General features: G+C 36.3%; 1 protein-coding gene across 1 annotated transcript; it reads left to right on the top strand.

Moving 5' to 3' along the window:
- The first annotated feature begins 842 nt into the window (after positions 1-842).
- Positions 843-27,542, top strand: LOC118746472. The gene is made up of 5 exons (XM_036480320.1): positions 843-897; positions 2,934-3,057; positions 19,522-19,732; positions 26,880-27,078; positions 27,169-27,542. The coding sequence occupies exons 1-5, from the start codon at positions 843-845 to the stop codon at positions 27,471-27,473; spliced, it is 894 nt and encodes a 297-aa protein (XP_036336213.1). The 3' UTR covers positions 27,474-27,542.
- The last annotated feature ends 82 nt before the right edge of the window (positions 27,543-27,624 follow it).

The raw sequence follows: 27,624 nt of genomic DNA, 5'->3' as shown, positions 1-27,624 counted from the left end.
TGTGTCGAGCGACGCTTAGCCAGCCGGGCACAACCTCAGGGTCTGAGCTCTATTATAGCAAATTAGAGTTAAAATTTTTAGACTTGCAGTTAGGATTAATAACGTATAATATAAGCATATTCAACAAATAAATAAATGTAAAAAAAAAAAAATAATCCATAACTCTGTTTGTATGTAAATATGTATGCGCTAAAACACATGTCCTCAGATGTGATAAAATAAAATATTTTCCCACAAAATCAGCATAGTGTTGATGGAGGTAAAATGGCAAGAAAAGGAAGAGTAAGTGTAAATTGCTTTCATTTCCCGTTTCCTGAAATATTTTTTTTTTATAAAAACTGAGCTAAGAGGCTAAGAACTGTGCTCAAAGGTGGCATGCATACGCGCGTAATACAAATAAAAGAATAGACTCGGGAACAGTTTATGAGAATACATACAAACCAACTTTTATCAAAGTAGAAGAAAAAGCAAAAGTTCTTAAACAAATTTTTTACGCTATACTATTTATAATTTTTCTTTTGCTCTTCTCTTTGCTTCGTTCAGGTGTTGTTTTTTGTATTTGCCTATTTCGCTGAATCACGAACTAATCAGCCAATGAAGCATTTAACACATGTGTTGGCCAGAATTCACCAGTACCTTAGTAGGCATACATATGTATGTACCAAGGTTGTTGCGGATATTCGCATTCGCATTCGCAACCGCGGAGCTTCCGCATTAATTTTAACATTCGCATTCGCAATAATCAATGTGGAGCTTTTGCGAATGCGAATGTTGTGCAGGAGCACCTATAAAGTGTATATCTGGCAAACAAAATGACAAATTGTAGCCAATATTTGATGAAAATGTCTTTAAATATATTATGGGTATCCATGGAAATGCGTAAATGCCTCGAACCGCGTAAAATTTGATTTTTCATACAAAATTAAGTAAGTTTACGAGGTTTACATGGTTACGAGGCATTTGCGCGATTTGATGAATTGCCTTATTATTTCTTAAGCTATATAACCGAGGCAGCAATGGGCAGTCATACAAATTTCTATTTTTACTTGACCTTTGGCAAACGTCAAGCTTTGACGTACGTCAAAGAGAACATAGTCCTTTTAATAAATTTTTTCTTCTATGCTTTAAATACCTGCATTGGTTTCGTTTTTATTCTGACTTTTTTGGACCAATCTTAAAAAAAAATACTACAAAAGAATAAAGTGTAATTCTTAACCAAATTTTCATGCTTTTGATGTTATATATGTATATTCGTTTCAACCATTACAAATGGAACTCTTTGGAGAATTTATTTCTATTAAACATTTTAAAAGCAGTAATTTTCTTTGCTTGTCGGGCAGTATTTTTTCATACGGGTATACGCTGGACCTTGGCTGAGAACTTCTGTGGTAAAACAACTGCCCCCCTACGTCTCCCTTCTTTGCTATCTAAAGTCAAAGAGTAAGGATTTCCAGCAGAAATGATAAATGTCTGGCTATTAAGCGAATCGATGCTCAAATAATTAAAAAGCTATAGGTCTGACTTTTAATTAGATAAGAATTACGTAACTATCTGAGACCCTGGCCATCAGTAATTCCAATAAAGCAAATACTTATAAAAAACGGGTTGCTTTTTTTTAAATAACAATATTCCGATCCGATTCGGTAGAATTTTGTTCAAAATTTTCATTCATATCCACCTATGTGTTTAACTCCCTACAAGGACACATTTTTCAAACCAGTCGGAGAAGGCAGTATTTGAATTACAAAAACTACAATAAAAAAATGCTGATGATGTTACAGGTTCCCCTAATTCTGAAACAGCCCAAGGAATGAGAATGAAGAATTCTTTTTAAAAAGCTTTACAAAGACCTGACACATCTTGTTTGGCTTGTAAGTGCTGTTTAAACAACGATTTCGCTATTATGCTAGATTCTAATTGTTTCTTGTACAACTTGACATCCGCATCCGCATTCGCATCCGCGGATGTCTAAAATTCCACATTCGCAACAACCCTAGTATGTACATAAGTACATATACGGCTTGAGCAGTGCTGGGCTGCTGGCCAAACATGGTGCGCCGGAAAGAGGTTGTAGGGGCAAAACGCAGGAGGTACACACTCACCTTTGCTGTTGACTATGCTATTTCCGCCGTGTGGTAAGCCGCTTAGTGCTGCTCTTTTCTGCAATTGTTGCGATTTTATTGTGTGGACATATTCTGCTTTAAATGGCGTGCTGGGTCCATTATTTTTGTTGCTTTTGCATGAGCGTCACCTCATTGGCTTGGGGTAGGTTGCTCACGCTTGTGTGCGATTTGAAGCACTTAATGGATTAGATGTGTATAAATCGGGGAAAACACATTTATCTATTATGTATTGCTGTTCTGCGCAAAAGATTTTGATTTTGCAGAAATACAGACAATTTTTGCGATTTACGTTCGCTGGCACTTTTAAACACGTGTGAAAATTATCGGTAATTAATTTCTTACCGGAGAAGTATTGGACGCAATGTATTATTGAGATTTATCGAAAAAATTAGAATAGAAAGTCAATACTTGTTTGAAAATACCTTCATTCATATTTTCGTGAATTTTTTCTTGGTTCACACACCTTTTCACACATAAATACCGAGTATCTATAAAAAATCACTAAAAAAATGTGCAAGGCCAATGGGAATCGCTGACCGGAACGGCAGCAAGTGGAAGCTGCGCTGTGACAGGAAGCGCCGTTCACTGCCAATTTTTGTTTGCATCGTCTGGATACACCATTTGTCACCATTCATTTCCACATCATTCAAAAAAAGTCATACTACAACAAAATCATAAGCTTATCTGTGAGGAATAGCATTTGCACTACATATTTTCGTTTTAAACGAAAATGAAGATTTGGAAAATTTTTCATAAATAAAAAAAAAAAAACTGTAGCTAACCGTTGCACATACGCCCGTATCGCAATAGAGCGTGATATATGTACGCGCACACGTCCACTTTTCACAACCGCAACGCATCGACAACAAATTCCAACTAGCCGCTGTGAACGCAACGAATATGCACAAGTGCAGTCCAATTGGACACCAATGCCGTAAGTATTGCAAGTTGCTTTTTGTCGGCTTAACGTCTGAGTAGCTGCTGAGCACCGCCCGGAATGACTGCATTGCGAGCTCGAATGAATTGTGGACTGTGGACTGGTGCTGCATCTGCGCCGATAATAATAGCAAAACTGAAATTGTTATTGGCAAAAAACCAGTGGCTGTGTAAACAACTTTTGAATGCAGCAGAAGAGAAGCTGCAATAAACACTGCCGGGGCAGAAATTACAAGCAATTGCATTCTGCGGAAATAAAATATATACCCCCTAAACAAGATCCGTTAAACAAGTTTCAAGGGGTTAGCAAATGCGTATGCTGAGGTTATCTTATTTTGAAAACGAAGACCGTTCTGGAACAGAAAATTACAAATTAGGCTGTGTTAAGACGTCGACAGTAGCTTGTAAGCGCGGATGAAGATGTAAGGAAGTCAATGGAGGTGTTTGCATAGTGTATTTATTCTACTGGAAACTTTATAAATCTGGACTGGGAATTTACAAGCCCGAAATAAGAAAGCGAAAAGATAAAAGATGAGGCTGCCCTCTCTCAAATTGTATGTCTCCGAAACCGAACCGCAGTATACCTGCACAGCTGGAAAGGCCTATCGAGTTTTTTGTTGTTGCAGCATCATACAAATTTCCCAAAGTGTTTTGGGAACTGATGCTGGAGTGACAGACCTTGTTGGTCAGATATGAATGTAGGTCGTTCCCGTTTAATTGATCCGACTATCGTGGGAGCGCGCTATGGAGTTGCCGTCAAGGTGACTGGCTTAAATTTACGGAAATAGCGTGAGAAGTGGGTATATCCAAGGAGCTTCAGGGTGATGCATGCTTATCGTCACTAGACACGAATAAAAATACACCATTGTTTTGACGCTGAAAAAGGACGCATTGACGAAAAAAGACGCGTAAAAATTTTTGGCGAAAACAGACGTGTAAACCTTGTTAACGGCGAAGAAAGATGGGTAAACATAGATTTGTACCTAGCCAAAGACTGGTACTTCAGCATTATTCCTCAAATCCCCTTAGACAATATACATATAAATACACTCGCAAACATAGTTGATCCCGAAAATAATTCACGCGTCTTTCTTCGCCGTAAAATAGATTAACGCGTCTTTCTTCGCCGTCGCCTTTCTTCGCTGAAGTTTTTATACCCGAGCGCACTTGTGCACAAGGGTATTATAACTTTGTTCACATAACGGTTGTTTGTAACAGGCAAAACGAATCGAGATAGATATAGACAAATGTATACATAAATGATCAGAATGAACAGAGAAATCGATTAAGCGGTGACTGTCTGTCCGTCCGTCCGTCCGTCCGTCCGTCCGTCCGTCCGTCCGTCTGTGCACACGATAACTCGAGTAAAAATTGAGATATCTTAACGAAACTTGGTACGTGAACTTCTTTTGGGCGTGGGACGGATGGTATTGAAAATGGGCGAAATCAGATAATAACCACGCCTACCTCCCATATAACGGTAATTTTAAGAAATACGAAAACTGCGATATTTTAGTAACTACTGAAGATAATCCACTCAAAATTTAAACTTACAATGAGTTTCAGACGGAAAACATGAATATTAAAAATTTTTGGAAAATGGGCGTAGCCACGCCCTCTTATGGTTGCATGTGTATATCTTGGTAACTGCTGCACCAATTTCTTCCAAACTTGGCACAGTTGTTGGCCTTAGTACAGCATACTAAATGGCTGAAAATTTTAAAAATCGGACAATAACCACGCCTACCTCCCATATAACGGTAATTTTCAGAAAAACGAAAACTGCGATATTTTAGTAACTACTGAAGATAATTCACTAAAAATTGATATTTGCAATGAGTTTTAGACGAAAAATAAGAATATTACAAAATTTTGGCAAATGGGCGTAGCCACGCCCACTTATGGTTACATGTGTATATCTTGGTAACCGCTACACCAATTTCTTCCAAACTTGGCACAGTTGTTGGTCCTGCTACAGCATACCAACTTGCTGAAAATTTCTAAAATCGGACAATAAGCACGCCCACATCCCATATAACGGTAATTTCGAGAAATACAAAATCTTCGATAAATCAGTAAATATTGAAGCAAATTTATTCAAAATTGATGATTGCAACAATTCTTTACCAAGAAATACGTTTATGACAAAATTTTGGAAAATGGGCGTAGCACCGCCCACTTGTGATCACATATATGTATATCGGTAACCGTTCTACCAATTTGTACCAAACTCGGTGTGGTTACTGTGCTTGCCACTTAAAAGCAAAACGTTGAAAGTTATTGAAATCGGACTAAAATTACGGCCGCTTTTTATATAACGGTAAATTTCAGAAATGCTTGAAACTGCAATATTTCGCACCCCGGCTTATCATGTAGCGGTAGCTTTCGGAAAGGTGGAAAACATATATTTAATACTTGCGCCGGGTATTTAATGTTCGGCTCCGCCCGAACTTAGACTTTCTTACTTGTTTTTTATGCGTCTTTTTCCGCGGTCAACTTTTGAGGTCGCGCCTTTATTCGTGTCTAGTGACGTTATAATAATAGAGAATAAAGAAATGTCTGCGAAGACCGAGCTTCACAGCGAGTGAAGCTGCGCTTGCTACAGCGCTGAGTGAAAAGATGCACACTGTAAGAAGTAGTACTCCATCTTTCTTCTTTGTAGTCGTGAGCAACCTATTTAAGGAGTTGCAGCAGAGCGCAAGCCCCAGACAACTTGGCACATACGCTAAAAAGAGAATTTTTAGGCAACCTATACGATTTGGCCTAAGGCTATCTAAACTGCGTGACTAAAAGGGCGCTAATCTCGGCGTCGCTGTCAATCAGCCATTCCCTAATTTGGCGCTTCAAAATGTTTAGCGCTCTAATTTAGGGATGTCTGAATCCTAGCGAGACAGAACTGATGTAAATTATTAGGAAATACAAGAAGTGTTTATACGCTCTTTCTAACTCTCTGAAGAAATCAACTACCGATTTGAAATCGAATGTTAACCGAAACAATTCGTGCTTTTAAAGCGAATCAAAATTCAATTTATACGTATGTTTTGAGTAGTGGCGAATTGAATTAAAGCGACTTATTCCTGCGTATAAACGTAGTAACAGATATCCGACGTAAATATTCCCTCAATTATAGACCGTCGCTTGCGCAAGCTGGCGCGGAATCCTCACAATGAGGAAGGAATCAGCTAATTTTTATCACTGCCACCGATCTATTAGTTAAACAAATGGCCCTCGTCCAAAGTAATTTATTGGCTCTAAAACACCAAGGCTAAGATTACTATGCTTTATAGAGCTCTCGCCTGGTGAAATTTGTCAGAGAAAACTTAAGCAGCTAGAGTGCATGCAGCGGGCTGCCCTCACTCCCACTCTGCCGCTTAACGCCTGTTGGGAATACAGGCAAAACTGACATGGCACAGGCTACAATTAAGCTCAGGGCAATAGGATATATAACAAGCCCCACTACGTAGCACTCTGAAAGCCTAAAGGTCTTCGATTTCGTCACTGAATACTGCCCATGGGTTTGCCGTCAATACCGGTCGATCGAATCTAATCGGATAGCTAAGCGGCAAACAAAGCCCTGAACTCACTAATGGTGTGTTCAAAGTTGGTCAGGGATTGAAGGACCTCTAAACACTATTGCGCCGGAATATTTTCTAGTTATACTTATATGGCTACCAAGCCATAGTGACATTGCTGAAAACTTCATGGCTGAGGAGTCGACTTGAAAGGGTTTCCTTGAAATGATATTACCGAACAGGGAGCGGCTTCATGTCAACTCAGTGTACGGTTATTAGACAATTGCAAAGTTCTTTTGGCCTAGAGTGGATCTGGGGCGGTAAACGGAGCTTCTGACTGCTTACGCAGCCATAGTTATATCTTTATTTAGGGTTGTGACCAGTCACTGTCCTATCGGACCACCTTACTGACTACCGCATACTAACCTTTCGCAATCACTATCGAAATTATTTTTCGGGGATTCGGATAGTATGGAGTCGTTGGTAGAACTAGATGGATTGGCTGAGGAGTGGTAGGATCCCATTTTATTGGGAAACCTTTTAATAAGATCTTTGATACCCAAATAACTTTATAAATCAAACTAAAACTGAGAGATATCCTACACTGGAAAAGATTCGAAAAATAACTTTTTCATTCGAGTTTTCCAGTGTTTGATCTTAAAGGCATCTCTGACTTTAAATGCAACCAATTCAACAACACCGCAGTTAGTTCAAAGGCAATGAGATGATTTCATCGAGGTCTACGTAATGTAACATTAACGAATGCTACCAATATTTTGTTCTAACTTAAAGGCAAATCAGTAAGCTAGAAGTCGTTAAGAGTGCACCAGCCAGCTGACTAGGCCAACGTTAGCCAAGAAGAAATGAATCGACAAATAATATAGATATGAAATTAGTAATATGTGGTAGCCAAAATGAATTTGTGGAATTTCGTGGACATGGGTCGGAAAATGAACTTTATAATTTCCACTCTCAACTCTCTCTTCCGGCAACAGTCGTTCTCTTCGCTCTCGCCGTATTCACTGTTTATTTCAGTGTTTTCTTTTGTTGGTTGTTATTCAGCTGATTTTTGCAATACATCTTTACCGGCTTTTGCTTTTGTTTGCATTGTTGTTGCTGTATGGCGCATGTGTATCAACTACTCACGTGCATTGGGAGTGTTAGCCGGTGTTTGTTGTTACTCATCAGCTGCTTTTATTTTGGTTTCTTTTGTTCATTCGGTATCGGCATCATTTTGGTTATAACTTGGCGTGGTTTTGGGGTGGAGGCACGTCAGTTAGTCATTCAGTCAGTCACGTCTTCGCTAGCGCCACATCGCATATCCGATCTGAGTCTACTCTACGAGGAGAGTAATTTTTATTGTTGTTTTACAGGTTCAAGGGGTGGTTGGCGAAACAACTGCAGCTGCGCTGTTCCAATACCCTTTGTTATTGCATTTGCTGTTGTTATTGATTCCATTGTAAGGACATTTGGAGTGATGTTGACGTTGATGCTGATGGGCATTGAGGCAGTGTATGTATGTATGTATGTGTGCTGTTGGTGGTTAAATGATTGTGAATAGTGAATTTTGTAAATTGTAAAGAGAACGACTCAGATGACAGGGCATAAAAATGTGCGTACCGGCACGGACGGTGTAAGACAAAACTATAGGACGCCTCGCAGAGAGCAATCATTTTCATATACATAGTATAAGGACAAACATGTGAATGCCGTCGTGAATGTCATGCATTTGTCACTTAAGTGCCTTGTACGGCCATGCTACGTCTTAAATAACTTTGGGCTCCGTTTATATGGAAGTCATTCATGACTTTTTGATGCATAGAAATAGTAATTTGGTCGTTGATGGCCTCTGTATGACTTTGTCAGTCATGTAGTGATCATTGATCACATCCAAGCAACCGTATCCTGCAGTTGACATTTTAAAAGTGACCGCTGCAACACAGTCTGTTATACGTCCCAGCAAAAAATCGGTAATCGCTTTTAGTGGTAACGTGTTCTAGAAGGCATAGCGTTGTAATGCCTTCGAATTTTTTCACTTCTTTTAGGCATTGTAGGTAATGCAAAGTAGAATGTCATACAATATTTTATTTATTTCGTTTCTTTGTTTCATTTTGGGGAATGCAAAGTAGAATGTCCTATAATATTTCTTTCTTAATTCGCTTCTTTGCTTCATTTCAGGGCATGCAAAGTAGAATGTCCTACAATATTTTTTTTTTATTTCGCTTCTTTGCTTCATTTCGGGGAATGCAAAGTAGAATGCTGCATCGTAGCCAGCTGAAAAATAGAATGAATATCCAAAAAATATTTTTCTACCGTTAGTTTCCGTGGAAATTTGTTTCGCATAAAAATCATGTTTTGCTTTGTTCAATTTGCAGCGAAGTTGAAGTCAGTCAATGAAGTGAAGTACATGAGTGAGGAAGTACAATTTTAAGCTTAATTAAATATGCATGTATGTACATACCGATTTTTAAGTAAAATCTAGATACCCAAATACATACATATGTATGTATTAAAACTGATTTATACAAATTTTAATTAGTTTTAATCTTTTAACACATTTTCTGATTTAATATATGTAAATAAGTATGTACTCATCTGGGCATTCTACATTAGTTTCTCTGTAAGGCATTCTTTGTTCGCTTCTCTGGATTCTGTTTATCCATGCGTTCTCCCTTCGTTTGAAGGTAATGCTGCGGGTAAGGGCTTACCGCCAATGACATGCCCATGTTAAAATAATGCCTTCCTGAAGCGAAAGGGTAAGCGATTCCCATCGCCTAGCTCGTTTCCACTTTCGCTTCTGTGGTAATCGTGTTTTTTGCTGGGACATAAGTCTTTCATAGGAGTCAATGTTTCGATCCTGGCCTGGTGGATTACTTTGCATAGTGAAATTGAAGAGATGCCTTTTAAGTGGATCCTTCCACATTATAACAATCCCGATTTCACGACTAAAAAATTGGTTAACCGATGTAGCAAGCTCAATAATCCGATCTCAAACCTATTGGAAATCAACGGGAAATATACTTACACCCGGAAAAAAATTTGAATAAAACTGGTAACTTTAATAAGACCATGTGTTGGGAAAAACATATTTAGTTGACGTTACTAAACTCTCAGTGCAGAAAAATGGAAACGTGCAACATTAAAGATTTTAATTTTTCACTTCGAAAAATTTGGTTAGTTAATTTAAGCGGGGAATCAATTAAGGGGCAAACCAATTAAACGAGGGTCATTCAAGCGGGAAATATTATACAAATGTGAAACATCTGTGGCTTTCTAAAATTTTGGGCTCGTCGAAAATTATTATGTCGATATAAAGAACTAAAAGTTGGTCTCTTTGTTTGACAAAAAAATAAAACTTATTTAGGGAACAGATTGAAATAAGAGGTTTTGAGCAGAAGACCAAATTTTGTGGCTAATTCTTCCTGTTATTTTTTTGTCCTATAAAAGATCATAGATTTATTGTACTAATGTTTTTTCGCAATAAGTGAAGTAAAAATAAAATATTCCAAAAATCTGCACACTCAGATAAATTTTGCTTTCCAAATGCATATATATGGCATACGGCATATGAAAACCATATGAAAAAAGTTACCCTGCAAAAACTGCTACTAATAATGAACTGTTTGCTTTTATTCAATCATGTCTTATGGAGATATTAATGCATATTAAAAATTTTTTACAGTCACTGAGTGCGTTGTCTAGAAATTTTTATCGAGCATGTGTTCAGCTCAATAAAAAAAATGTCCAAACAACACCACTCTTTAACTACCAAAATGTACAAATCGTGTGATCCCTGCTGAAGACTTATTTATGCAAAAAAAAGGGTCTTTATTGAGCACAAGCCACTCATTTTAAGAGACCTGCTATATTTTTGTCATACACTTTATGCACATACCTATGCACATACTAACATTTCTGTATTATGCTGTTTTCTTGACGGATGTCCACCCTTACAAAGTGTATACAAAATAAGCTGCACATATTGCACACCCTCTTCAAAAGAAGCACAACTCATACAAAAATTAAGAGCGATTCTTTCGCATAAGTCCATCCGTAAGATTTATCTCCAATTTTTGCGATTTTTTCCCCCATGTTTAATTCTCTAACTACAAAACTACTGTTATACCTGTTTTCGTATTAATTGCGGTAAATCGACGATCCACAAGCAGTTATATTTCCGGATCTAATTTTTGATTTGTGCCTCATTTGAAGAGGGTGTGCTATATGCTGGTGATGATGGTTGTGCAAATCCCAAATTGCTCAATAGTGAATTTGGCTTTTCAAGGGCAGAAACTATGTACATATTTACATCTTATGCATAGAGTTTTAAAGAAACGCATGCATATGTACTCGTATATGTATACAACACAGAAAATGTAATGGCCTAAGGAAAGGAAAAGAAAGTACGTTAGACGAAAATAAACAAAGAAATTCCATATACATATATTTAGTCTGTTCCTTTGAACTTCGGACTAAAACCTGTGGAACTGTCAAACTACAATTTTACGCTCTCAAATGAGAGTAAAAGGAGAACAGATGCAGAAGTGCATAGGAACGCAAAAAGCACTATTTCCTGTAAAAACGTCAGACGGTTTGTTTACATGTCATTGGTACTACACTGATTTGGCTGAAATATCACTAAATACTTATTAAAATCTATACATATTCAAATATTTCGTTGTTTACTTCCATTTTTTTTACAAATATAAGGTACTTTGCTTTCAGCGCTGTTAGTTTTTGCTTGAACATGCAAATCTGCTTGACACTTTTCATGAACTTACAGGAAAAGAAACTCCGGACTAAATCCTGTAACTTCTGACTAGGAACAGTTGCTCAGTTACTCTCTCAAATGTGTTCCCACTTAGAGGTTTTATGTCAATAGGAACGACTTCCTGTCAGTTCTGACTAAATCCTGTAAACCGGACTGCTATTGGAACAGACTAATATTGTTTATTGTTTTTACGGCATGCACTTGTGTATGTATGTATATTGATTTATGTATATCGCACAACATTTTCGTGCGAAGTGGGATAGAGTGCTGGATAACCATGGCTGAAGTATATGAACGGTGATACGTATATAGGTACACCTGTATTGGGTACCGGAGCACACTGGCGTCATTGGCCACGGGAAGGCGTTAGACACGCCAAAGAAACGCTCTTTCGGAAGACGCACCAAAAGGCGAGGTGTCGATACCAACACATTTGTATTACAAAACGGGAGAAGGATCAATGTAAATATACATGACCCAGCAGACAGGAACGTGTGGACTACAACGCAATGCTCCAGATTTCAAAGAGCTGCGTTGCCATATTTCCATTTTTATACCCCAGCGCACTTGCGCACAAGGGCATATTAACTTTGTTCGCGTAACGGTTGTTTGTAACAGCCTAAAGGAATCGAGATAGATATATATGTATATAGACAAATGTATACATAAATGCTCAAAATGAAAAAGCAGTCGATTAAGCCATGGCTGTCTGTCCGTCCGTCCGTCCATCCCTCTGTCCGTGTACACGATAACTCGAGAAAAAATTGAGATATCTCAATTTGCTATATAGGTTCCCCTTTATCCAAGGTAGCTTGCTATTGAAAATGGGTGAAATCGGACCGTAACCACGTTCCCCTCTCATACAACGGTATTTTCGAAAAATGCAAAAACTATGATATTTCAGTAAATATTGGATGCAAATTGTTGTAAATAAGTACGTGAAGTAAAATTTTGGTGCAAAATAATATTATTACAAAATTTTCGGAAAAGGGGTGTGACCCAATAACCTTGGTACGAAAAAGCAAATTCGTTGAAACTTATTCAAATCGGACTAATAAATTTAAAATTTCAGGGCTTTTTGTTATTTCAAACAACAAGATGTCGAATTTTTTTTTAAATATTACTCAATTTGAAGTACGAATAAAGTATACAAAAACTAACAAATCAATTTTATCATATTTACGTGTATCTTACACCAAATTGGTTAAAAAAATTAGTTTCAAATAACCATCATCAGAAAATTTTCAACAGCATATAATATTAAAAAATCTCGTCTTAAACAAAAGATCGGTCACGGTCGGATTTAATATTTTATATCCTAGTTTAAAATATAATTATCTTGAAATAAAAATACATTTTTTATCGGTGAAACTTGGAGAAAATTACTTATGACTTTTTCATTAAACTTTTTTTTATTAAAAAATTCACTTTAATATTTCATTAAATACTAATGAGTTGAACATACATATTAAACCACTTTAAAAATACACCTTATTTGGAATTCACCTGTAGAAGAAAACCCCATTTTACAAAATTAAAATCGATTGCCCTATGGCTTTTCGCGTTCTTTTAAACTTGAGATGTAAAATCCTGAGACCGAAAATAACAATTAAATATCTAGATTTTTTTCTAGATTTTTATTTTTGTTTTTCGATCATTAAATCGTTATACGTTTTTATGACCGATTTAAATTTTTATGATCTAAAAAATTAAGAAATTAAAACGATAATAATATAACATAAAATTATTAATAAAAGTAATAAAAGTAAAACAGAAATTTAATTTTTACAGTTAAATTCTGAGTTTCATTATATTGATATTGACCGTTACGGTCTTCTGTGGAATCTAATTGAGTCTCCTCAGTTGAACGAAACTCTACGAAAATCTGAGCATATTTTCGACACTTTTTCGGCGACACATGAGTTAAAAATAAAAATTCTAGACGAAAATATTTTATTCGAAATGATGAAAATTTGACCGCGGAAAGATTATTGTCAGCCTCTTCACGAAAGCAAATTGTGATGGCAAGACATCAACGAAAATAATCACTGTTCTCTCCACAAACACAGATTGCATTTGCTGTTGTTTTTGTACAATATAAACCCGCGTACATCCATACACATTAACAGTCTAATATTTCAAGCACCGCAAATTTACTGCTCAGTCGTTGTGCTCACTCGAAATTCTATTTTTCTTTTAAGTTGCCTTCTTTTTGCAGATTTGCAGCTTCAAGAATATGAACTGAAGGAATACTTGTATACATATGTATGTATGTATGTATGTATGCACGTGTATATATTTCTGGATACTGTTGGCCAATGTTGTTGACCAATTCAAAACGAGTTCCAAATCAAGTTTCGGTTTTGTTTAATGACTGGTTTCATTAAAAGGTTCTTACCTTCGGGGTATTGCAAATCCAGATTGAAACAATAAGTAACTTTTGTCGAAAATGAAAACAAACAATTTGAACAGGCAAGACTTTGAGGAGACGCAAATAGCGGATTGAAATGAGAGAACATAGCAGGCAAAAGGAACTGTCCAATCAAGCGGAAAATTTCGCATTAAATTGCAGATTTGGTTGATCGAATGACATTTGCCAATTCTAATTTTGCTACGAAATCAATTCGCCCCGGAAGCTTAGATGAAAAAAAAAACAAATTAGTTAGCTTTGTGCGTCGTTTATTGAATATTGTGTATTAATGTAGCTTCTTTTGCATACATATTTATTCGTGTGCCAAAACTGACTTAAAAGCATTAGGGAAGTGTCGATGTGGATTGTATAGACTTTCTTGACTCGTATTTTTGATTTGCGTGCGTTTGACAGAAAAATTGAATATACAAATTTTTATGGTAGTAAATGTCAAACGCACGTATACGGGTACGCAAGCCTCCATAGCTTGCTCCTTTATACCGCACAGGCATTTCTCAAGTCAAATTATAGACTTTATGTGTTTCTAAAAAATTTATTGCATATACAAATACTTACATATACGATTTACATTATTGGAAATTTCATCATAAAATTAATAAGCTTAATATGAACAATGTGGTCAGCCTAACAGATGACTAAACTTCCTAAAAATTTAACTGTATGAGTTGATCTAACATTTATTGCGTTTTCTCACAAAATTGAAATTTCGAAATAATTTTGTATATTATTAAACGTGAGATATGTACCAAAGTAAATACATATATCTATAGGGTGATTGACTAGGGTTTTCCAAACCGGTTATCATCTGTTATTTCCAGCGTTTTTTAGTGGTTTTTTGAAATTGTAATTTTTCAAATATCAACCAAACCAATGTTGTCATATTCACAGTTTTAACCATGATAAAAACATAACAAGGTAAAACCATTGAGAGGCAGTCTGACGTTTGCCAACAATATAATTTTAAAATCAAAACTCAAACACACACACATTCTCATTTTCAATCTCAAACAACAACAATTGTGAACAATTTAATTTTTTTATTTTCAATTTTATATGATTTTAAAATGTTGGCAAACGTCAGAAAAAAAGCATGGCCAAAGAATTGAGAGAATGAATTTACTTTGTAATGTTTTTATCATAGTTTTAACCATAAATTACAATTTTTTAGACAAACTTCTTCTTCTTGATTGGCACAGTAACCGCCTAAGTGTGAGTCTGACAAAGCACGTCCGTTGTTTCTCTTCTGGGCTAACTGACACCAATCGGAAATGCCAAGTGAAGCCAAGTAATTTTCCACATAGGCTTTCAACGGCAGAGGTGGCTTTGCTCTTCCTCTGTTGCTTGCTTCGCGACTCGCGTTGAATACTTTCAATCCTGGAGCGTTTTTGTCCATTGGGACGACTTGACCAAGCCAGCGTAGCGGTTGTATTTAAATTTGCCGCACTATGTCGCTATCGTTGTTAAGTTCATAAAGCTTATCGTTCCATCGTCTGCGGTACTCGCCGTCGCCAACGCGTAAAGGCCCGTAAATTCGAATTCGTAATTTCGAAGAACAGTGGACAGCTGTCGCTGGAGTTCGTCACGTTCTGGGAACCATAAGTTGCCTAACTCTCTGGTAAAATTGTTGATAATTTTTTTCTGGCGGGCAGTGTTTCAAGCTATTCGTACTCGCGTAATTCGGCTACTCTCTTCTTATTGTGGCAAATATTCTACCGTTCCCCATTGGCTCCCTTTATCAGAACCGCATAGCTCCCTATGCGCCCGAGCGCATCGTGGCCCAGTAGGCGGCCACCGGTATCCCGTGGAGTTCTTCATTGCACAGAGGCGCATGTGTCAACCTTCCTAGGTTAGCTAAGTATTAGTTTTGTGTAAATGATTTCTCAAGATCAATTTTGAAGGCGTTCTTCGAAGAACAGATGCAATAGTCTAAATCTTAGAAGTTCATTCATATGGGGTATAAGTCATATACAGACATACATATAGCTATAAGAACAACATCAGCCAATTAGTCACAATAGAATTCAATAAGGTTCAGAAAATGTACAACATTTACCTCATGACTTGAGAATCGTTCGGGTGGTCACCAGTCCGACCTCAAACAAGCAAGCCTTCTTTAAAGTGCTGAAAATATTTATATGTAATTTTTAAGTCCGCTGTAGATATGTATTTTAACGGATGACGACCGCAGTTAATCACTTCTTTTTTTGTTTCATTTTTGTTTATATACTAGTGGCAATGCGAAATCGGCAATCTATGACTTGTGCGATTGGCGTGCCACACAAGGACTACAGCGGTCGACTATTCGCATAAACGCGTAGATAAACGCAACGCCCCATTAAGATAGCTGTAGGCTAATCCTCCTTCAAGTATATAGTTGCATTTAAAATGAAGTGTATTAATCCATGCATACATGCATACGTATATACTATATTGAAGGTTTATTTATACTCCACAACCGTCTGAAATTGAAGTACATGTAAATGCGTTAAATTTGATGCATGCAATAAAGCGCGCTTTGAACCAAATCATCGATACTGGCAGCACTCTATTGACCGTTGATTGCTGTAGGTGGAATAGTTTTTATATTTTATTTGTTTAGAGCCTTACTGCTGTATACACTTTCATAATATATGTACGTATGTATGTAGGTTCAAATGCAGTGCACGTTCCACATAAAATACGATTCCGCGCCTGCGCTCTATTAACGTGGGGCAATTGCAAATATTTGCATGCACCACACATTGCCGCAAGATAGAAAAATGAATTGGAAGCGAAGTGTTTTTTCTAAAATAATAAAAGTAAAATCTTATTGTGGACATACATATATACGTTTATGTACGTATGTCAGTTTGTAGTAAACGAAAAATAAAATGTTTATTTCTTTTATAATGGAAATCCTAAAACACTATTAAAAATTGCATTGTGTTTAAATATATTTACATTTTAAGTTAATCTATACTATAATAAAACTGTAGAAAAGTCGTGTCTGTACATTGAAAATTTCTTTAAAAGAATGACCGAAGGTGGTGCAGTGAATATAATAGAATACACATTCGGACCATAGGCGTGAAATTTTTAATCAGCTGTAACTTTGAAACCGTAAGTCAGATGACTATGAAATTTGGAATATTGCCATGCATATCTATGGATGATGCTTATAGTAAGTAAGATATATTTTTTTAAAAGGGGGTGGCACTTCCTATACATTTGGAACATCTATATTAAATGTATACAAATGAGCTTATAAAAAAGCGCGTAGCGCTTATAGTAAAGAGAGTAACTCTTTGCCAGAGGCGTGATATCGCCAATAGATTTACTACATTCAGAGAACCATTATGAACAGACAGCTACACGGAATATCCTCTTCTAAACTAAAAAGTTATGAGAGTTTGCAAGAAGTCATAGAACCTCCCAGCTCGCATGCCGTCCACATTCGGAGAATATCAATTTAACCTAACCTAACCTTAATAATGTCAGGAGTCCCACTTATTCCCACAGACCTTCCATTTTAATTTAAAAGTCATCAGTATTCACTGAGGCTTTGCGTTGACATGTGATTACATATTTGTCTTATGCTCACGAGTATTAAAAGTATTGTTCATAAGGAGACCTTAGACTAAACCGGAAAAATAGTTTATGTCTCCATTAATTTATGGTAACGAAGTCGGGTGCTCCGCATCATAAAATATACTTTTGCCGTTTTTGCATTTCACCACTATTTTTGTATTGGTCAACTCAGAATTTCTTATCAGGCGTCGCGAAGCATATCGAAGCATATTGCTAATAAGTAAACAATTTAAAATTTAAATTAAAAAATTTTAAGATATTGGGCCGTATGAATAAAAACTAACCAATTGATTTTTCTTAAAATTTCATACCTTTTACTTCAATTTTGTTTGAATAAATTGAGTAAAAGATCTGAAATTTTAAGAAAAAGCAATTGCTTATTTTTATTCATACGGCCCATTGTGAAGCTGAGCGCAGCAAGCAAAATTGCTTAAATTTGAAATACACAAAATAAATTTGTTTGTTATTTGGTGCAGAAAAATAAAAAAAGTTATGATCCCAATTGTAAAGAATATAATTTGTATTTCAGGTGATAATGCCAAGAATCCCAAAATAGTTTTGAAAATCTAAATTTTGTCCCGAGAATCACGAAAATCTCAAAATCGTTTCCCAATTTAGGTGAGATGACTTGAGGTGTGGTGAGTTTATGTGCAGTTTGGTGAGTATGGGTGCGATGATTTCAGTCGTGGTGAGTCAAAGTGTGGTGAATTTAGCTGTGGTAGGATCAGGTGTGGTTATTTAAAGTGCGGTGGGTTTACGTGAGGTGCGTCTCTGTGTATCTATCTATATCCTGTTTTTATAGTTACTCTTATTTTAATCTTTCTTCATCTATCTTTATCTTTACATTTATCGGTATCCTCATCGCCATCTTTTGTATCATATTTTTCTTAATTTTTACATTTATGTTTTTTTCTTTATCTACATATTCCAGTTCACTTTTGCCCTTATATAAGTAGAGTACTTCAACTCACCTTGATCTTCACATTTGCATTTATCTTTACGCGTCTTTGTTTTTCTTTATTGTTACCTTTCCTTTATTCTTTTCTTCATCTATGTACGTACTCACCTTTACTTTGATTCTTGTATTGGCCTTAATCTTCGGCTCATCACTGCCGAAAACTTGGAATTAAAAATGTTCTAAGCGGCCAATTAAGTACAACGCGTTCTACAAGCAAGAATCTGCTTTTCCAGTTTCCCTCATACACTTTGTGCTGGGTTGCTTCATGGCGCTGACCATGCGCATAGCTTTGGTGCAAAAATTGGTAATGTGTAAACGAGGATGGTGCCCGCCAGCCAAGACCATGCAAGCGCACACAATCCTCTGCTTCTAAACAAAAACAAAAAGAGAAATAAAAACAAACACACAAACAATAATTTAGAAGAGTTAAAAGCCAAGAAGACGCAAGAAATCTCCAGACGATCACCATGCCGGATTGCCAATTTAAACGCTGTTGTCTTGTCTGGCTGCCACAAACTTTTAGCCGTTGAATCATATTTGGTTTTTCTTTTCATTTTGATTTGAGTGATAAAGAGGCAACAAAGCATAAAAGAACTTAAAGGAATGCTGAAATAAAAAATTGAAAACAACATCCCTTTCTCGTTCCATGCAGAAACTGGTTACTGAGATTTTTTATTCAGTCATTTCCCCCACCTTTCTTGCCTCCAGTATAATTTTGTTCAATTCCTTTCTTCGTACAAAGTTCTTTTTTTCGCATACGGTTCTCACGTTGTGTCACAGTGAAATTAATGTAGTCACTTTGGATAAGTTATCGGCTAGCAGCACTTTACAAACGGCGAGCATTTAAATGCTGTGCTACGCGCTATCCGAGTTTGTGCCTTAAGTCTTTCGTTGTAAGCGGGCGAATTGCTTGGAAATTTTTCCGCGAACTCATTACAATGGCTAAATTTAGCGTTGGAACTCCGACTCCCCATTTAATTTCCCAATATTTTTTTTACAGAATATCAAAGGAAAAACATTTAACTTCACTTGAGTCAAAAAAGGAATTTTCAGAAAAAAATGTCAACAAAATTACTAGTGATTTTTGATTGTATATTTTGGGCATCTCGAACCGGACTTAACTTTCATTTTCCCTCGTGCTTTCAATGTTCGTCGTGGCGCCCATTCCACGCTTGTGTTTCCGCGCACAAGCATCAACTCAAATATGCATTCGTTCTTGCCAGACCTCCCACCGTTCAAGGCAGCAGCAGATCAAATTCAAACAATTGGGAAAATAATAAGAGACGTAACAATGAACAGCGAAAAACCATACCAAAGTTAGTCTATTTGCATAATCCATGGAAATATATTTTAACAAGACTAAATTTGTGGAAACTTCGTATATTTTGGGATCACAAGTTCAAGGAACAGGAATTCATACGTGGGTCAAGACAGGTAAGCAAGCACCAAAGACATACATATGTCAAGCGTGCTGCGTGCACAAACATACCTGCAATCAAAAAGTGACTGGTCACTTATTATTGATGCAATAACCGAGCCTAGTAATTTTTTTCGATGAAAATGTAAGCAGTGCTGCAGCTCGTTTCTGCAACAATTCTCTACCAAGGATTGAGATATGAATTCGCCGCCCTGTTCTCTACTGTTAATGAGTAGCAGAGAATGGCGTATATTCTCTACCAGTAGAGAAATAATCGGTAGAGAAGAGTCACAGAAACGAGCTTCTGATGCTTTTAGCCAGTTTGGGAAGCACCTGACGTACCACTTTGGAGGCATTCTCTAGATTTCCTGACTATGTATTCTCCAGGAATTTCAGTAGAAATCTTGATACTGCCCGACGTAAGCATAGGTGTTGCTCAGGTGTTTCATTCGCTTCTGGCTTCGCGCGTTTCCTAGACTCGTTGCAGTTCTTTATATCTTGAGTGCGTTAACTGAAAATAGACAGTAGCATGAAAGTATGCCGGTTATCGTTTCGAAGTCCTTTCGTAATAATGCCAGTATGAATGGCATCTGGTATTGCAAAACATCTTTTCGTTGCTACATAGCAACACGAGTCCTTCCCTGTTACTTAGTATATTTTTGAACGAAATGTGAAGTACGTTAATTTCCTCTATGGCCGCTTACTATCAACGAACATATTTCTTAATCGTGGATTCACTTTCAGGCTCACTAATGAAAAGTTCCGTGGGTTTCCTTAACATAAAATCTTAGCTTGAAGTATATTGCAGTGATTAGGGAGTTCATGTCTATACTCTAGCTCTTACTCAGTCCATTATTTTTAAACCAACATCATAAATAGTAGTCTTCGAAATATGCATAAATAATACCGAATATACTCGTATACTTAGTGAACTCCGCCAAGTACTCGTATTTATGGTGTTTTCGTTTCTACCAACAAATTTTTCCTTTTGATTGTCCCTTTCTATTTTCGTGTTCGACGGTTATAAAATTTTGTGTTCATTTCTTGAATGTCACACTCTTGCAAGGCATAAAAGGCACATTAGGTATATGCCATTTGAAACTCTGTCCGGGGAGATGGTTGCCCTGAAAATCAGATGGTTGCTTAAAACGACAATATTATGAAATGAGTGATCTTGACAAGGACAGGAGCGCAAAGAAATGCCCTTTTAGAGGATTGCGTGTAACACCAAATACATTTTGCACCGTGAAAGGGCAACATTTTTTGGATGAAACGAAATCACCATTATTTTCGGTCATTACATTTTTTTTTGTTAATTTCACTTTCTGTTCTAAGTGTTGCGCGGCTTAGATAATTAAAACACGTAACTATTTACAGTTTTCATACTCTAGTTGTAGTAATTCTTCCCTCGTTTGGGCTAGACCAAATGTTTACAGCCCTTTTTGTATCATAAATAGTAGACGACCTCATTTATTTGGAAACCAGTATTATAACCAATAAAATAAAAATGTCAGTCACCAATAATATCTATGGTGTATATCTTTACAACGATGTAGACTCAGTGCAGCGAATTAAAATAATAGTTTAATTAACTTAAATATAATACTAACAATTCAAATGACTACGAAAATCATTTAATGTGAGTTCCTTTTACTTAAGACATTAGGAGAGTTATTTATAAAGGGTTAAGTATTTGGGTCCATTCTATATATCTATAGTCTTTGCTGCATCCACGATTTTTACACTAAACTGATGTAAATGTATGTCGTGGTAAATTGGGCAGATGCCTACGTAGTGTAATGTGTCTTCACTAGACTTCATATTAAATACTGGGCAAGCATTGGATACAAAATTTCGCCAATATCAAGCTGATTGAGTAGACCAAGTAATTGCATTTAAAGTAGTTTTGCGCATTGCAGTTTAAGTTTGGGTTGAGGTCGTGTGCTAAAGATTTTTGTATGTCCATGCGGGCCACCAACGCTTTGCTATTAAAAAAAAATCATTATTAGCCGTGTTTTTGATAAGCGTTTAGCTAAATCTTTGTCAAGTAAAACTAACTTATAGGCCTGCGGATTATCCCCAAATAGTGCTCAAGGACTTACAAAAAGTTTTTGGGTTAAAGTAACCGGTTCAAACCATTTGTAATCGATACCTAACATGAAAATACATTTTCAGGTAATTTTAACCAAGTTTTTACAGATGGCTCCATGTCGAAAAAGCCACAAAAGCTAATTTTTCACAGCGGCCAATTTTTGCGAAACTTTCAATTAAGTTCAGGCTATACCTCAAACGTTTGTGTATCGATTGATTTGAAATTTGTACATATTTAGTTAACAAGATAACGGGTGATTTTTTTGAGGTTAGGATTTTCATGCATTAGTATTTGACAGATCACGTGGGATTTCAGACATGGTGTCAAAGAGAAAGATGCTCAGTATGCTTTGAAATTTCATCATGAATAGACTTACTAACGAGCAACGCTTGCAAATCATTGAATTTTATTACCAAAATCAGTGTTCGGTTCGAAATGTGTTTCGCGCTTTACGTCCGATTTATGGTCTACATAATCGACCAAGTGAGCAAACAATTAATGCGATTGTGACCAAGTTTCGCACTCAGTTTACTTTATTGGACATTAAACCAACCACACGAATGCGTACAGTGCGTACAGAAGAGAATATTGCGTCTGTTTCTGAGAGTGTTGCTGAAGACCGTGAAATGTCGATTCGTCGCCGTTCGCAGCAATTGGGTTTGTGTTATTCGACCACATGGAAGATTTTACGCAAAGATCTTGGTGTAAAACCGTATAAAATACAGCTCGTGCAAGAACTGAAGCCGAACGATCTGCCACAACGTCGAATTTTCAGTGAATGGGCCCTAGAAAAGTTGGCAGAAAATCCGCTTTTTTATCGACAAATTTTGTTCAGCGATGAGGCTCATTTCTGGTTGAATGGCTTCGTAAATAAGCAAAATTGCCGCATTTGGAGTGAAGAGCAACCAGAAGCCGTTCAAGAACTGCCCATGCATCCCGAAAAATGCACTGTTTGGTGTGGTTTGTACGCTGGTGGAATCATTGGACCGTATTTTTTCAAAGATGCTGTTGGACGCAACGTTACGGTGAATGGCGGTCGCTATCGTTCGATGCTAACAAACTTTTTGTTGCCAAAAATGGAAGAACTGAACTTGGTTGACATGTGGTTTCAACAAGATGGCGCTACATGCCACACAGCTCGCGATTCTATGGCCATTTTGAGGGAAAACTTCGGAGAACAATTCATCTCAAGAAATGGACCGGTAAGTTGGCCACCAAGATCATGCGATTTGACGCCTTTAGACTATTTTTTGTGGGGCTACGTCAAGTCTAAAGTCTACAGAAATAAGCCAGCAACTATTCCAGCTTTGGAAGACAACATTTCCGAAGAAATTCGGGCTATTCCGGCCGAAATGCTCGAAAAAGTTGCCCAAAATTGGACTTTCCGAATGGACCACCTAAGACGCAGCCGCGGTCAACATTTAAATGAAATTATCTTCAAAAAGTAAATGTCATGGACCAATCTAACGTTTCAAATAAAGAACCGATGAGATTTTGCAAATTTTATGCGTTTTTTTAAAAAAAAAAGTTATCAAGCTCTTAAAAAATCACCCGTTATTATTCTAAGGAAACTGTGTTTAACTACACTTCTTAACACATATTAAAAGTTAAATTACGGAATTTTTAACTTAAAAAAAAGTTAAGGAGGTGTTTTTTACAAATGCAAAATTTGTGTTACAAAGTTTAATTTTTATTTTTTTTTTTGCTTTAATGCAGCAATATAAACAAATATTTGAAGAAATTTTTGGGAAAGTTTCAAGTTGAAACACTAAGTAGTTCCAAAGTTATAACAATATTATTGTGATGCCACATCTTTCCATAAAATTTGATGTTTTGGCTAAAATTCATATTTGAGTGCACAAAATAAAATAAATTTCATTTCAGTGTCCCACCACATTCGTTCAAATTATAGTTACTTAGAGCCACGAAATGGTTTGGTATTTTTTAAAGGAATTGTATGCATTAGTTATTATCTATATTCAAAAATATCTTTCGCCGTTGTTTATGTTCCGACGATATAGTTATAAATAATTCACAATTGATCACAATCTTGAGTAAAATGTCCCACCAATCAGCGTCAAGCAGGCTTTGAGCAACCGGCGCTTAGACGTCTTTGTATTTATTCGTTTGGTTACATTTTCCTCTATGAAAATTATGTCTACCGTAAACGGCGACTATTTTTTTTTTGGCAATACAAGCCAATATCGCTTTTCACTTGCAAATATAAATACGTTGGCCAAGGCTTCCATACAAGCTAAGCTCATAGCTTAGTTCGACAAATATCTCATCCGTAATTCAAATGTTCAAAATAAACGCCTTTCTGCATCTTGATGGTAAAGTCTCCGAATCAGTACATTCCGGTTCTTGTCCTAACTTAAGGTCCACATGTCTCCGTTTATCAGCCACCATGGCCAGTAAAGACACAAACCAATAAAGTGAGGTGAAATACATGTGTACGTATGTACGTAAGATTTCAACACGTTGAACTTGATTCACCTCAATACCTATACTGCTGTGCCCAACTTGAAGAATAAGGATTCATTGGGATTCGAGCAGATATTTGTATGAATTCGTTTGTATCTTTCATGGACTCTGTATATTACTTATGTATATCGACCCCCTCGCGCAAAATTATCGTATGTTAAATTTTTTACGAAACTCAGTTCTTGATGCAAGTTTGTTCTCCATCCCTTAAGGCATCCATCACCTGTTAAAATAATAGCTCTGATCCAGTATTCCATGAACTTACAGGTTTTTACACGAACTTGCAGGAAGTCACAGGAAAAATGATACTCCAAATTCCTCCAAAATCCTGTAAATGAGAGCGATTTTTGGAGAGTTGTGTAGAGAGAATGAAGTTGCAAGATTTTACCCGAAATTTTCCTGTTGGTAAAATCATGAAAAGTGTAAAGCGATCACTGGTTGACGTTTTTACGGGAAAAATGCTTTTCGGGTTCCCTTACTTTTTGTTGTTACTCATTTGTATACCTTTCATGAGCATGAAATGGTATTATAACTTTGGTCCGATGTTTGTAAGTACCAGAACAAAAAGAGATAGACCCATTAAAATGTATACTTATATGATCAGAACGTCGAGCTGAGTCCATTTAGCCATGTCCGTCTGTCCGTCTGTTTGTATGCAATCTAGTCTCTCAGTTTTCGAGATATCCGGATAAAATTTGGTAGGTGGGTGTATTTATATAATGTATTAATCATTTGTCGGAACCGGAAGAATCGGACCACTATAACATATAGCTCCCATACAACCGATTGTTCAGATATGAGATTTTCCGTTATAACTTCTCCATTTATGCACCTAGGAACATGAAATTTTGCAGTACTTGCACCAATTATAAACAGTGAAAATTACAAAGATCGGGTCACTATAACCTATAGCTCCCATACAACTGATTGTTCAGATATGGGATTTTTCGTTATAACTCCTCCATTTATGTAGCTAGGACCATGAAATTTTGCGCTGATTTTACTTATTATCAACAGAAGACTTACAGTGAAAATAACAAAGAGCGGGTCACTATAACCTGCAGCCCCCATACAACAGATTGTTCAGATATGAGGTCTTTTATCATAACTCCTCTATTTATGCAGCTAGGAATATGAAATTTCGCACCATTTTCACTCATTATTAACAGAATACTTACAATGGAAATAACAAGGATCGGGTGACTATAACATATATGTAGCTTCCATACATCTGATTGTTCAGATATGGGGTTTTACTGTAAAACCCCTTTATTTGGACAGCTAAAACCGATAAATTTCGTAGGCTATTTTATAAATAATAACACAAATTCTACTGAGAACCTCGTTAAAATCTATTCTGTATAAGCTTTATCTCTTATACCACTGATTGTTCAGATACCAGTTTTTGCGATATAACTAAACCCAATAAATTGTGTTACCGGTTTACATACCGATCACATAGCAGTGAAAATAACTGAGATTGGTGCTATATAAAGTATATCTTCCATACCTCTTATTGTTAAGATGCGATATATATGTAAGTATGTAACTCCTCTATCGATGTATGCAGATGTATTCAAAAGCAGTAATCTGTCAAAGTAAAATTTGCAGATGTTCATGAAAGGTATGAAGCCTTCGGCATAGCCGAAGACAGCGCTGCTCTTACTTGTTTACTCTCACTTCAGAGAGAAATTTTTCTATATGACATTTTTACAGGATTTTACATGAAAAGTATTGGATCAGAGCTAATATGGGAAGAATTTTTATGGGGAAGAAAACGTGTATTTTATGTCGAATACTTTCAAAGATATACCACCAGAAAATAATGAAAATTCGCTTCAGATAATATGCTTTTTAAAATACATTTATGCAAGTTTTATGTACAGTATGTAATAAATAAACTTTTTAAAATTTTACAAATTGCACTTTATTAACATAAAATTAACAAAGAACTCAAACATTTTTAGCCGACTTCAAAAAATTGAAGGGGGAGGTTATCAAGTCGTCGGGATATTTTTTAATTTTATTTTTTATGTATGCTACCGCATAACATTGTACGATGTGAACCCATTTCAATAATTCTATTTTTTATCGGAAATATGGAATCTCAAGGGTCGTTCCGTAATTTGGTTTAGATCCTTTCATTGGATCATGAAACTTGTATATGAGAATTGAAGTCGGTTGTGTTTAAAAAAAAATTAAATTAATTAATTAAAACTAAATTAAAATTACTTGTTTTATAAAAAGTTTTAAAAACAGGAGATGAGCGCATCTCCTCATTTTAAGTTAATTTTACTCGATTTCTGAAGTCTAGAAAAAAGAAGTCTGATGAGGAGATGTGGTGATCTCAGAAATAGCTGCTACAACTTCTGCTTTGTTGCTTTTTCAATTTTCCCTAATAAACAAAATCGTGGTACTCAACTCAATAAAAATATTAAAATTTTACAAATTTTAATAAGCCACAATTAAATTGACAAATACACGCTCCTTGATGTAGATAGACCGACCTATGTTTTTTGAGCTATATTTTTATTATAATCCGAAACAAAACCTGAATTATTTATTTCCCATCTATTTCCGATTACCAGGCAGTCATCGTTATGACAGACATCATACGTAATCAAAGTACAGGAAAACTAGGCCAATTCACCACACCTGTTGGTTTTCAACAAATATCGCGAGACATGTTGCTCTCCAGAAATGACTCACGACTCAGATTGGTCAAATTCGATACAGAACACATAAGAAAGGCGATACCAATGAAAGTGGCGACACGGAAAAATTTCGGTAAAAGATTTAAATATTTTATCATTTTTCATTTTTTTTTGGCCCCTTTTTAACTGTACACCGATCTTTTTTCCCTCTCCTACCCTTCAGGACGGCGATATTGCTTCATTGATATGCTGTTTGTCGGCCTGCGCAACACTAAGGACTTTGACTCACCAGAGGAGCTGGTCGAAATCAATGAAATATTGCGTAAACTTGACACAGATATGCGCACACCTATGGATGTTATGGCAGTGCCACATCGTATTGTCTTCGCCGAGATTTTTATGCGCTTTCGCCGTGACTATACACCTAACTCAGATAATGCATCAAACAATGTGAAGGACAGAGAGTGGTCTGTGTCATTCTACAAAATTCTTACATTCGATGTACTAAACTACGATCCGAAGCCCTGAATTGGAAGGTTACCATCCATGGAATAAACTTTTCTTAACTTACAATTCCAGAAGGATATAAACTGAGCTGAAAGTTTTATAAAAGCATATTTACTAAAATACATACATACACACATATATTTAATGAATATTAATATTATTTATTAGTCAA

Source organism: Rhagoletis pomonella, unplaced genomic scaffold, assembly GCF_013731165.1.
Source record: "Rhagoletis pomonella isolate Grant_MI unplaced genomic scaffold, Rhpom_1.0 Rhpom_scaffold_00010, whole genome shotgun sequence".
Taxonomy (NCBI): domain Eukaryota; kingdom Metazoa; phylum Arthropoda; class Insecta; order Diptera; family Tephritidae; genus Rhagoletis; species Rhagoletis pomonella.
Note: the sequence above shows the minus strand (reverse complement) of the source record. Positions and strands in the feature narration are given on the sequence as shown.

What these genes read in the sequence shown, in the direction of transcription:
- LOC118746472 (XM_036480320.1), top strand. Translation starts at nt 843, where the DNA reads ATGTCTTTAAATATATTATGGGTATCCATGGAAATGCGTAAATGCCTC. An exon ending in TCCAATTGGACACCAATGCC is followed by an intron (nt 3,058 to 19,521) that starts GTAAGTATTGCA and finishes CGTTCTTGCCAG; the next exon opens with ACCTCCCACCGTTCAAGGCA. An exon ending in TCATACGTGGGTCAAGACAG is followed by an intron (nt 19,733 to 26,879) that starts GTAAGCAAGCAC and finishes TCCGATTACCAG; the next exon opens with GCAGTCATCGTTATGACAGA.